This window comes from Porites lutea, chromosome 11 (assembly GCF_958299795.1).
Source record: "Porites lutea chromosome 11, jaPorLute2.1, whole genome shotgun sequence".
NCBI lineage: Eukaryota > Metazoa > Cnidaria > Anthozoa > Scleractinia > Poritidae > Porites > Porites lutea.
The window spans coordinates 15770009-15783946 of NC_133211.1; the positions used below are offsets into that span (position 1 = coordinate 15770009).

Below are 13938 nucleotides of genomic sequence, written 5' to 3' on the forward strand. Positions count from 1 at the left end.
TTACAGGAATGTAGGAAAGGGTTGTTGATTGATTGATTAATTTGATTGTGTATCACCATTTTAGTTTATCCATCTACTTTTCCTGAATTTGGAGGCTTTGTTCATTGTTTTTAGGGACAACATAAACATGAAGCTGAATGGTGTCACTGAAATTGATTGCCGTAATATTAAAGGTATACTTAAAAAGATTACAGCTTTTGATTGTTTCTCGACTGCTATGTTTATTCTGGCTCTGCTTCTTTGTTCACTTAAACTATATGAAACTTTGAAACTCTCCATTGTGGAAGAGTTGACTATATAGTGTATGTGGCCATGTTTTCTTTGTATCAGGATACCCTATTCCACTTTCCTTGCTTTCCCTGTGCTGACTTTCCATCCAAAATTTAATTGTTACTGAGAAGTGAACATTCTGATGAAGGAATATTTTGTGTGGTTCATTGTTCTCAGGTGAAACAAAGCTGCATGTTGCTTGCATTAAAAATGATGCTGTAAAAGTGAAACAGTTGCTTGCAGCAGGAGCAGATGCTAACATCACAGATCATGCGGGGTGGACACCCCTGCATGAGGCCTGTAATCATGGTCACGTGGAGTGTGTGCGAGAATTGCTGAAGGCGAGGAGGCTTGTTTATGAAATAAGTGCTGAGGATGGTATGTACTTTTTAAGAACTGGTTATACCATATTAGTAAAAGTAAGGGAATAATGTTGGGTTGTCCTGGTCAAATGGCATGCGTCCCACTTAATAACTTTTTATATGAGCAATTACCACTACACATACAACCAGACTGGATACAGGTACTGTCTAGGCAGAGCGAAACAGACAACTATTGGTTTGGGAATCAAGAACATGGTAGATTGCATGTAATCACATAGGCCCCATTTTGGATTAATGTCAGTGACCTCATGGGCTCTCCTTGCTGCATATTTTATCCCATAAATGAAATGCATCAAATGGAATTGTCAAGGAAAGAAGATATTGCTCATTGGCGCACAGCCATTAACAGACATTATTGGGCATTAACTTATTCCATTACTCAGTTACTTTTTAAAAGATGGCATAACAGTTCCTTACTATACTACCACACCTTATTTGTTGTTTCCATTGTGATGTGACTTTATATTTCCTTGCTTTCATCCTTTGGAGCTCTGTTTCTTTTTGCAAGTATTTTCAAGTAATGATGCAGCCTAATGCAAGCTTGTTAGGACAATTTTGTTTGTTTTTGAGTTGTAATTGCTTCTCTGTGTTTAAAAGATTCCTGCCGCGTGCTTAATGTACTGGCAGCTCCAAGGTGTGGTACAACACCTCTTCATGATGCTGCTGGCAACAATCACATGCAAGTGGTCAAGGAACTTGCAGCTGCTGGAGGTTAGTTGAATACATGTATATTAATTTTTCAGGAATAAGAAAATCTACTTTTTTCTATTTTTCTCTTATCCTTTCCTCTCCAGAATATAAATATTGTAATATTGTTGATGCAAGGAACTAGGTTGCCAAATGCTAAATCAATATTGAAAGGTGTGTCACTGCTGCAGCAGTCTACATGTATCGTTCCTTGTCTTACATGGACCTTAAATGAGTAATCGTTTTAACTTTACGCTTTCATTCTTTTAAGGCGTGCGTTTGCTGGAAGCCAAAAATACTAGTGGAAAAAAACCATTGGACGTAACAAAGGATAGAAAGATTACAAAATTTCTTCAGTCCATGGAAGGCAACAATGGTGATTCATCATTTAGTACACATTCTAATCAGGTGGCCTCCAAGTACACTACACAAGAGTGTGAAGAGTTTCTCTTGATACTGTCTCATTTAGTGCAGTCATACTTCCGTGTCACAGGCTACCCAACTGACAACCCACTTTGGACAAACTTCATAGAGCATGTTGATAATTTAGAGAGTCATTTGACTTTGATGTTGAAAGACAATCATCTTTCACCAGCTCTTAATATCAGACTTGCTACCCTGAGGATGTTGACAAATACTTAAACCTACAATGATGTTTGGCTGGTTTTTGTTCTTTATTTTCCCTTTCTGATTTGGATGATTTGTAAAAAAAATTCTACAGATTTTATTTCTTGTTGAGTTTTATGGAGATGTGTCATCTCAGGTCAAAAGGATTTGCCATGACTTCGAAGACTGGTCACCTTGCAAGTCGTAAAACAAAATTGCAAAATATGCCAAGTTGCTGTAAAGAAGGTAATTTTTATGTGTATGAATTATCAGAAAGCTATTTTGTTCCATTACAAAGTGTTAGAGTTACAAACAAAAATGCTTTTTAACCACAGAGAGCAGTGGTATATTTTACAGGATGTAAAGATAAGCCCCAATAAAAATATATTAAAAGTAACAGTTTCGGTTTTTTTTTTGTTATTTGTTTACTAGTGGCTTATCCTTGGTGTAAGAACCTGTAGAACTCATGTGTGATGTAAAACAAAGTAGTCAACTCAATAGAATCTAGGAAACTGCAAGTTGCAAAACCAAGAAAAAAGAAAAAGTTCACGTTACTAGTTCTTGCAAAATCCCAGTTTAGCTCTTCCTTCCTACCTACCTTTTGGCGACTATCTTTGCTTCAGGTCAACAATAAAGACTCCAGACCTTTCTGCTGTTAAATAAATACTTGAAAGTTTTGCCAACACCCTCAAAGGTATCAGGGGAAAGTTTGACCCTCAAAGTCCATTTAAAGATTATTATTTTGATAACACTCTTTGTCAGGCCACCTGGAATCTAATAAAAGGATTTGTTGAAACTTGATTATTCATAGAGGATTAATACAAGAGGGTAAATTTTAGATCAGTAATGGAGACTGGAGTGCTGCAAGATCAATTAGGGAAAAAAAGATATATATGTATTATATTTAACAAATGGATTCCATGTTGCCGTGCATCTGTTCAGTAATAGATCACAGATGACGTCAAAATGTGGTAAAAACAAAGGAGTGGCACACTAGCTGCAGGTGAGGAGTGTGTCAGTGCTGTTTTTAAGTATTCTCAAGTTGTAAAGAGCTCTTTTTCTCTCCCCTTGTTTTCTCTTTCTTTGCAAGTAGAATCTAAAGGCCATTTTCAAATTAATATTATTTCAATGTCTCAAGGAATTCCTCATGATCACTTGTGAAGCATTTATTCATGTAACGCATTACATTATTTAATCATGTGACTTATATACAAAACAATCTCTCCTATTTCAGACTTAATGTCAATGCATTGAAATTCACTGAAATAGTCATGAAAAATATATACAATTTTCAGGTGAATTACTCCTTCCCTCATGGGTAAGCATTTATACAGCCTTCGCTGAGGATGGTTTAGACAAGGTCACCTGTTTTTGTTCATACTCGGTGTTCAATACCTCCATCTTGTTTAGTGTGGTTTTACTTTTTGCTTTTCTTGATTGCACCTCTGAGTATGCTGGTGTAGAAAACTGCAAAGTTTTTGTTGAATCTAGTACCTCAAACGTTCTCGGTGAATGCCTTGAGCTGCCTGCACTTCCAGAACGTTCATTTGTGCTTTTCAGTGAACTTTTTGATGATGAATTACAAACGTCTGTTTGCTTTGGTGAAGACGTTCGAGTGCCGCGCAAATGCTCCTCTGACCTGACAATGGAAGAACTACTCCCCTTGCTAACTGGTCGCCCACTCTTTGGACGTTGTTCCAGATCTGCTTTAGGCAGACTGCATGTGGAAAGTCTGTTCTGGCTGTGTCGTGCTTCAGTCTTCCCTTTAGCATTTGGTGTAGCATTTTCTGCTTCTTCATAATTGGAATATTGTTTCTTGACAATATTCTTTTGTTCTCTCAGCGTTTGGTGCACCTTGTCATCAGACTCAGACTTTTCCAGTTCTTTATGCGCAGCAGGGGACATTTGTCTGGTTTTGGAGGAGTTATGGCTTACTGACTGCTTTGACAAGGTGGTTGAAGAAGTACTTCTTATCCCTTGAGAGACATTCATTTTCAATCCTTTATCTTTTAACTCACTCTTTGAATCCTTTGGTGTCAAGCGTCCTTTCTTCTCTGCACTGGGCACTCTTGATGAATGTAAATTTCCTTCAGAGCTTGCAACGGACACCTGACCATGAGACAATTTGCTGCTTGGTGTTGGTGACTTTGTTGCATCAGACCCCCTTAAATCATACAGCGACAGTGACTGTTTCCTTGGATGTGGCCTGTTATCACCTGTGCTTGTATTTTCTGGTGGCACTTCTACACTTGACAAGGGCCTCTGGCTGGATTTACGACCCTTTGAACTCACTGAGGCATCTGTAGTTGAACAAGTACTGGAAGGCCTACTTTTTAAAGGTGTGGCTCTGTGTGAAGGAGAATCCCCTGCTCTCAAGTTTGATGCAGAATTACTTATTCTGGCATTTGAATCAGGTGTGGAGTGAAGAGGTGATTTTCTTTCATTGATTGAAGTCTTGCTGCATTTACGCTTAGCCTCCACAGTAACCTTTTCCTGAGATCTTCTTGCACTTGGAGATGACTTCAAGCTGCCAGAGCTCCTTTTCACACCACACTGGGACTGTTCTACTCCATTAATCTGTCTGGAATCAATTTCAGTGTTCTCATCTGGGAAGACAGTCAAATGACTTGGAGCTGGCGATGAACTATTCACTTCAAAATTCTTGTCTTCCTTTCTGCCTGTAGGGGATGAGGCTTTCTGAGTGATTTGAGAGATGCCATTTATCATTTCTCTTTCATTAAGGACTGCTGTTGAGCTGTTGGAACTCTTTTGACAATCATTATTGACTTTTACGGCAGCATCTGTTAGAGAGCCCATGAACTGGGCTTGTTGCACGAGACCTGTAATGGAAGGGTGGTTTCAAAGATCAAAAACAACAATATTACTTGTGTTGAATTGCAAATTAAATTTATGTTTGTTAAGTCATTGTATCCTCACCACACACCAACATAAATTCACCACATCTTTCATTTAAGGTATATAAATAGTTTAATACCATTAAGGTCTCACAGTCAGTGGACCATTGTGCTGTTCTTATGAAGTACATTCTTTAAGGAGTAGCAGTATACATGTACATGTATATTGGGATCAAAATAATGGTCCCAAAGCAAACCAAGTTTTTTCTATCTTTGCAATTTTAAATCCTAAGGGTCTTTTAGGTCTTAAGATCCATTAAGCATTTTGTTCTTGAAACCATTTTTGTATTCTTGAAATGTGCTACTTTCTAGTGTTACTTTGAAAGGAATGAATCTGGCAAATGGCCTTAATGTTCATGTAGTTACCTAGCTCTGCAGTAGGTGAGCTTGTGGTAGGAGACTGTGTGTTGAGAGGCTTAGGACTCTTATCTGGAGATGGCACCGTTTGAATGAGACTCAGCTGTGACTGGAGAACCTCAGCAATGAAATTATCAAGTTCTGCCTCTAAGGCAGAGGACTCCTGTTGGAAGAAAAAAGTGAACTATGTGAATTCATCTGTTCTCTTAGAATCATGATCACCGATAGCCTATGTTCGATATATTAAAATCATTATTCTAACATGACTCCGAGGCTTTCTGGTCATTTTTCTATATTTGGTTTGGTTTTCTTTGTGCTCAAGTCTCTTCTGGGGATTGTGAGACAATGGAGTCATGAAAAAATTGGGAATTTTAACCCTAAATCCTTGCAGTCGTGATAAAATTTTAATATATCGAATGTGGGATATTAGCATGTCTGCTGCATAGTAAGGACTGTCTAAGGGTGTTCCTATCAGCTGTATCTGTACAGTTGCATGGCATACGGCAAAGAGTTTGCTGGACTGTTGATTAATGGTTTCGCTCTAAACTTTTAAGTCCATAACTTTACATAAAAGAAAATAATACTACTTCCTGTATTTATCACAACTATTAAGTCACTTCTAGAATATTTAGTTACCTGAATGTTATCTACAACAACTCCTTCTCTAATGGTGGCTCCCTCCTTGAGTACCTCCTTTGTGGTCACTTCATTGACTGATGACTGCTCTCCTGTTTTATCAGTAGGACGTTCAGCTTCCAAAGCTGCATGCTGCCCTGTTCCATGGGTTTCAACAGTCTTGGATGAATTTTCCTTTGATGCAGGACACAACACTGGGCTTTTAGAAGACTGACACCTTTTTTGTTTTGCTGCACTGGTTTTCTTAGGTGGATCTTGGTTGGGCTGTTCGATGGACTGGTGGCCAAGTGGTTTTGCCTCATTGATGGCCTTGATTGGATGAGCTTTGAAAGGTGGACCTGATTGTGGTCTTTTTGTAGGCTGAGGGGATGTTTGGTTTCTCTTGTTGTCAATTGGGCTTGACTTTGGTCGCACTGTCCACTGGGAACATTTATGTTTTGCCTCAGCCTTGGTCCCTTTTAAAGGCAGATTTTCCTTTAGTGACAAACATGAATTGGGTTGTTCAGGCTGGCAGCTTAATTGTTTTTCCTCAGAAGGACTCCTTGCAGGTTTGTCCTTTGAAGTAGAACTGGCCTTTGGCTGACAGCTTGGTACTTTTGCATCACTTGCACAAGGTTGTTCCTGTTCTTTTGCAGGACTTGATGTTGGCCTTCGTGAAGACTGACTGCTTAGTTGTTTAGCTTCAGTGGTGATATCAGGTGAACTCGTCTTTAAAGTTGGACTGGACTGAGTCCTTTTAGACGGCTGGCAGCATTTTTTAGCCTCATTTTTGGTGCCCAAAGTGCTGTCCTTTGCTGACTTTGAATTTGAGTGATCTTTTTTCACAGACTGGCAACTTGCTGATCTTTCCTCAGTAGTGTTCTTTGCTGTTTTTTGCTGTGAAGAAGGCAAGTTTTTTGGTGTTGCCTTAATTGCCACAGTGTTTTGTTTTGGCCTTGTGGCAGTTTGGCTTGATTTTATAACTTGGCAGGTTGTGACTTTTCCTTTTGTACATTTAGATGCACTGTTCTTTAGTGAGGTGCTTGAGTTGGAACTGTTAACCTTTTCTGAAAATAAATAAATAAAAAAACAAGAACACAATAAGTATTTAAAACATATCCTTGAGACTGAAAATATTTTTGTGGCCCTTCTCACACCTGTTGGTGATTTCTGGTGGATAGTGCTATCCAGTGGATAATCTCCATCCAGTGGATAGCATAATAATTGTTTTCCCTGACACTGATCTCCTGGATAATGATTTATCCATTAGATAGTCCTATCCATTGTTTTAACAACCAGGGTCAGGATGTATATAATAAAATTGGAAAAAATCAGAAATTTATCAAAATTAAAAACAACAAATAAAAGGCTGCATTGGATAATTACCCTTTGTCCTAATGGAAGGTTAATTAAATTAGTCTCTGGTTAGTAACAGATAAAAGGGGTTTCACAATACTCAGAGTTACCAATAATAATAAGAGAAAACAACAACAATAATAATAATAATAATATACTTAACAAAGTGATAAGTACCATAAAAAGCATTTGGAAAACAAATAAATAACAATTTTGATCCACTTTTTTAAAAACTTACTAAGTTTGGCCTCATTGGCCTTCCTTCTCAACTCTGCCGCCTTGTTAGTTTTTGGTAAAGATGTTTTTGATTTGTTGTCTTCAGATGAGCTGTTCAACCCGCGTGAGGTCTTACCTGGAAAAGAAAGCCTTAATGAAGTTAATACTTACAGGAAACCTAGAGAAGGAAAATTTGAAAAGAAAGTATAATTTCATCCAGTTATCATTTTCTTGCATGCACGGTAAAGCGGCAACTTTCTTTTATTTCCTTTCGAAGGCATTCAGTTGCTTCACGGATTTAAAAATTAAATTTCTGCGCTCCTGTGTCTTTGAATGGTGGGCCTTAACAATGATTAAAACAGTTAATTTTGATTTGTGAATTTAAAAGTGATATCCTGCCAGTTCGATAAGTAGACACTTAACTTAAGTTTCTGTGGGCTGCGTGAATCATTTGAATTTCGGAAAAGACGTTTTAGCCTTTAAAATACTTACCGGCGCAGGGAACTTGAACGGGAATACAAGGACCCGCTTTAGATGCTCCACAACCCATCTTGGGTTGCAGAAAAATGAAACTTCCGAAAAATATCTGAACGATTTGCAAACTTCTATCCGCAGTAAAATACACGACTGGTCGCGATAAAGCGAGAGAAGAACTGAATAAACATTGTGTTACTAAGGCAACCAGCATGTTCTTTTTCTCAGTACGTCATGTTTCCATAGAGCTTTTGTAATCGTTATGTAGTTCTATTTTTTTCTTGAAAAAAACTGCAAAACACTTTGTCGTTGATTTTTCAGTGTTTTTGGTTTTTGTATCAAGTAAGTGTAAAAGTCCATGACCAAAAGGACAAAATAAGTTGCCCCAGTAGTAAAAGCGTTGATCGTGCTAACAAAGCAATCGCACTTCATTTAGATAGAGCTTTGATTTACTGACCTTAAAACCTACATTACAAACGATTTCCAGCAATATTTTCTTGCTCGAACAGATTACAACAAAATGCTTGGTTTTGTTTTCTCCGTTCTGACAACCTCCTCCCCAAGGTCTTCTCGCTTTCCAACGTGGCGGCGACCCTGGGGACGAGGGAGACCCAGGGACGCCGGGAAGGCGCGCCGAAAGCATTGAAGATCGAGTGGAAGAACGCAGCTCTTCCTTACATTTCGCAGTGCTTTAACACTTTCGCCGCGCTGTTTCTCCCGACCCAACTGACTTCCCCTGGTCCTTCGAGGATTGATGCACCAACGGAACCCATGAAGCCTTCCCCAGAGTTGATTAAGATCATCTGAGTGATCTCGAATCACTAATTCCCAATTGAACATACCCTTCGGGACTGCAACATGCAAAATAGTTGTGCGTGTGCTTTCCCTTTGTTACCGAACGTAGGAGGGTTTTTTTATTATTAAAAACAACAATAAAAAAAGGATTCCTCGTTGCCCTTACCAAGGCTCTTCATTCCACAAACAATTCTTGTAGAGGCCAAAAACCTTAGAATTGAATGGAAGTAAGTCGCAGTCAAGTATTAATTATAGTTTTTCTCCAAAGTCCTCATTTATGGAAAAACGTTGACATACTTTATTTGAAAATAAAGGCTATGAATAACGTCACAACATGTTCTCAGGGATCAGGCGTAATTCAGTGGAGAAACAATTTTTGAGAGGGCCCAAAATATTTTTCACACAGTCGAACCTCGATACAACGAATCACTGTATAACCAAGTCCTGGCTGATTCTTTATAACTAGCTAGCGTTGGCCAAACTTGGAAGACGTTTGCGATATTCGGTAAAATGACATTCAATAATTTACAATTATTCCACGAGTGCACGTTGGATATGTGATGGTAGATAGCCAACGAGGCGCGTAACGCAACGCCGAGTTGGCTATAATAATCTCATATCCAACAAGCGCTAGTGGAATAATTGTTTTGTTAAAAACGCCCACAAAATATCGAGAATTCTTCCCAACTTTATTCGTAAAAACAACCGATTTTCAGTTTGTTTTTAATTTTGAGCAGACGCGTACAGTTACCATATTTGGAGAGCGTGGTATAATGGCTCATATCCCATGATGGCTAAGCCAATCAGAGCACTAGAATTGCATTATCCAATGATTCAGCTTTTAATAATACAGGCTACCGCCAGAAAAAGGGAAGGCAACTAAGAGGCCCTGGGGACTAGGTTGCGTAAGCTCAGTTAATATGGTAGAAAATGAAGGAACATTCTCACATTTGGAGAAGAAATAACAGGACGTCTTTAAACCGTAAAAGGAACACCAAAAATAAAACTCAGTGGATGACAACTGATATTTGAAGTATACCTAATAGACTAAACATCTTTTATTATTCTGAATTTGCGGCGTAACAGGCAAATGAAGGTATGCATGTTTTAACGTATGAATTATTTTGAACGTCGGATCTTCATATATAGTTCTTCAGATCACTCATACCTACCAAATATCCCGATTTCAATTACAAATTAAACCACACAAAAAAGACATCATAGATACAACTTGCTCAAACTGACTCCACGTCATCGTACAAATGAATGAACTTCATTCAAACGAATGAATATTGAAAGAGTTAATATTTCAACACCATGAGATTTATAAACGTGAAACGCTCGCGTGATCCATTTTGTTGCGCCAGAAAAGATATTATTCGTCGCTTTTAAATATAGGTATACATAACAACAAGGAAAGATAAACATTCTCTTGATAGAGCGGTTTTCACTTGACTGTCGTAAAACCAAAACCAAAGTAAATATACTAGCCAACCAAAGGGCGTAGTAAAACCAAAACCAAAACCAAACCAGTCCCTTTCGACAGTCAAGTGAAAACCGCTCTGAGAACAAATTCCGCAACAGAGCTGTGTTAAAATAGATATTGCTGCTTAACATGGACTTTTCGAGATGTCAAAGGGCTTTTTCCCTTTCCGATTTATGGTTTCATTGGTTAGAAACAGGCGCTAAGAAGGGGTTTCTGGTGCGTGCCAAACAGAAATAAAAAAAATTAAAAAATAAGTAACGGAAGAGCACATAATACTTGGAATTCTAACTTTGGAATAAACGCTTCCATTTTATAACACACTGTGAAGCACGCGCCGGTATCCGTATAGGACTATAAGGTAACAAACACTTGAACACTAACCACAGGAACACCGCCATACATTAAGTCCTGAATAATCGTTTGAAACCAGCAAACATAAACAGAGAGGCTTTTGTTAACCTTAATACCTAAGTAATAACCAACAAGTTTAAGTCAATAAATATATAAATAGAAATCGACTGAGTGTATTTAAAGGTTTAGAGCTTTGAGCTCAATTGTCGATTTGTGGAATAAATATGGGCTATAAGTTTCTTAATACCGATTGAGGTCTTCCTTCAAAGGGGCAACATGTTATCTTTCAGGAAAAATAGCCCCAGAATGTAATAGACACGTCATTAATGTATACATCAGCAAAAAATTGGCGTGATATCTCATGGGATCCGCATGATGTTCAAGATCATCTTCAACTGATCTTCTTTCTGTTTGCGCTACGGAGAGAAAAACAAGTGTTATTTGCGTTTTCCATGAATCTCAGTCTGATTTGCGCTTCAGAACATCCTGCGCTTTACTGACAAAGCATAAAGATTGGTGCTCAAAGAAACTTTAACTAGCGTGTTTCTTGTTTACCGCTGACTTTAAACGCAATATCAACAACACCACCATCAACAAAGGATTAAATAAGAAATTTTGTGGTCTGTGGGTTAATTTTCTTCTCTAGAAACAGTAAAAACCCCTGACTAATAACCTGTATTTTTCCAAGTTAACCTAAACAGGTTCTTACATAAATGATAATTAGCACAAATTTAGACTATTTAGGTTCTTAAATAGGTTCTTATATTCTGAAGGAAAAAAATACATTGAAGCTAAGAGCATTTAGTGATATTCAGTTTAATCCTTATAGAAGATCTGCATCGCATTACATTGCAGTTGAAGTGATAAGGCACCTATATCTCCAAAGAGGATCAATAATGTTGACTTATCTTATTTGCTTAATTGTACAGAAATTTTTTTATAGATTTTAGAAAATAAGAACCTGTTTCCAATTTTAGGCTCAACAGGTTCTTCTAAAGCGGGGGCCTAACTGGCATATTTTAGCCTAACTGTTTCTTAAAAACCAGGTTCCTGGTTGCTGGTTTACTGTGTTCGGATCGACATGAAAGCTTGGCTTTTTCCAAATAAAAGAATTCGCGCTTATTGCTTATTTGGATACTGACTGTCAACATGTCACCTACGTCATATATTGAACGGGTGTGCAAAAGTAGAAATCTCAATGACCCTCATTTTTTTCCTTTTTGGTACAGCAGTAAAAATCCATTACTGCGACCGGACAATGTTTGGATATAAACATTGACTTGTCATTATTTTCCATGAAAGCTCCATGACAAATACCTTTCAAAGTTCATTGTTTCACTTACTGTCTCTTGAAGAAATTTCTTTTGAAATCTAGCCGTTTCTTTTTCCAACTCGGCCTGTAAAGTGGCCTGAAAACGAAAAACAACAAAGATAACAAAGAATTGTACACATCGCTTTGCTTTTTCTGGCTAGCGTAAGCATTAAAAGTAGATTTATCTGAAAGTAAAGTCATGACATGTTCTATTAACTTTTCGTTCCAACTTGGGTACAAGAAAAAAGTGTAAAAATTCACAATAAAGAATGCAGTCATCCGCTAAAACAGGACGACATCTTGCAGTATTCTGGAGGATTCCATCGATTTTCAAAATCAGTAGAATGAGGCTGTTCATTTAATAATGTCAGTTGTTTATAACACTGGCGATTATGTACTTTTTTTTTACCTTTTCTTTATTTCTTTTTTGTTCCATCATTGTCAGTTCAGCTTCCATTAATTCCTGCAGTTGCTGAATTCTTCTAAACCTAGCATAACAACCAGGATAAACGGTATGACAGGAAAGTTGCTCTTTAAAAGCCATTCTTGGGCCTTTCTTCGTCGAAACTCACATCCAAGGAAAAGCACAGGTGTCCCAAGCTCACGTTACGAGTGTGGAATGATGGCTGTTATTGTGTGACGAGTGACAGGGGTCACACAATAACAGCAAAAAAACCCGACTAAATCGATGAATTCTAACCAAAAAAAAGGAATACATCAAAGGTAAGTCTCCTTTGTTTATTTTATAGAATAAAAGGTACAGTATAATGATATTTAGCGTCTGCAGACCTCAGTGTTTTATTTCTCATACAACGTCTCAACGGTCGCCTGTAAAGCGGCACTGACACTCGTAACGTGAGCTTGGGACGCCTGTGGGAAAACCAAACATTCTTTCCAAACAAAATTTGACGTAAAGAAATTTCACATTCTTGATCAATCAGCCATGCTAGTTCACTTCATACCTTGACTTTGCCATTGTTGGCCAGTAGATCAACTGACCGGGCGATGACCGCTTAAGCTAGCAGTTGTTAATCGCATAAAGATGGGATTTTATTTTTTGGAGTGACTAACCAAAACAAGACCGACATGCATTCAGGAAATGCTACCCAACAGTTGATTTACCAAAACTTTTCCTTAGTCCAGCGTATGATAAAAGCTATCACTCACCTCTTTTCTTCGACCTGCCTCTGGTTCTTGAGAACCTTGCAGTGTTTGAGGAAGGTACTCTGGAAATATAAGATGAGAGTGCTTACAGGAAAAAGACTGCAGTGATCCAAAGTATATTTTCCAATTGGTAACTTAAAACTACGCATTTTAGATGCTTTTGACTAGAACAAAATTGTCAGCTTCACGATACTGAATAATAATATACTCGGACTTAATCTAAACGTTACAGTGCATCATTTTCCGTGTTTTTATTTCAAACATTCAGTGTTTTTAAGGAACAGAAATAATACCCATGTGAGAATTCTAACATACTCTCTACATAAAAAGGATCTCATAGAAAATAACAGTGCAACAATTGTAAAATGGTAAATGCTTCAATTTGTTCACTGTGAAAGTGCACTTCGGTTTTCCACTGAGGCTAGTTCACTAGCACTCCACTTAAATAATTAGAAACAAATATATAACAGGATTCTGTAAAAAAAACAGCTGACAGGAGGCAACCAGTTGTCCATTTGCAATCATAGCCAAGGCGTTGAGCCCTGTGTGATCGAGAGACAAGGACACGGACTCCTGATCGTGGGATTGCCATATATACCTACCTCCATTTCTCTTACAGTAGAAGCCGTTTTTTCCAAGTCTGTTTCTAGGCCCTTAATTTGGTCCAGCAGTTGGCGTTTGTATTTCTTTATGGCACTGTGACTAGGATACACAAGAAATGAAAAGAAGAAGTTGGCGTCTTTATTTCAAGCTGAAAGGATGGATGAAAGAATGGATAGAGAGAGGGACACAGGGACGGATCAAAGAATAAAACAGAAAAGAGAATAAAAGATACGAAAAAATAGATGAAGCCATCTTGAGATGAAGACCGCGATTTGTTGATTGTTTTTATGAATCAGAATCATATAATTAACAATTATTCCACGACTGCGCGTTGGATATGAGATGGTA

The 13938-nt window shown here is 37.9% G+C and overlaps 1 protein-coding gene across 1 annotated transcript in view; it reads left to right on the top strand.

The window, feature by feature from the left end:
• Positions 1-2534, top strand: part of LOC140953258 (SMC5-SMC6 complex localization factor protein 1-like) — a 10979-nt gene extending 8445 nt beyond the window's left edge. Inside the window, exons 12-15 of the mRNA XM_073402757.1 lie at positions 115-173; positions 448-648; positions 1251-1364; positions 1612-2534. Of these exons, the coding sequence (XP_073258858.1) occupies positions 115-173; positions 448-648; positions 1251-1364; positions 1612-1982 (745 nt within the window). The 3' untranslated portion in view covers positions 1983-2534. The remainder of the gene's footprint in view (positions 1-114; positions 174-447; positions 649-1250; positions 1365-1611) is intronic.
• The last annotated feature ends 11404 nt before the right edge of the window (positions 2535-13938 follow it).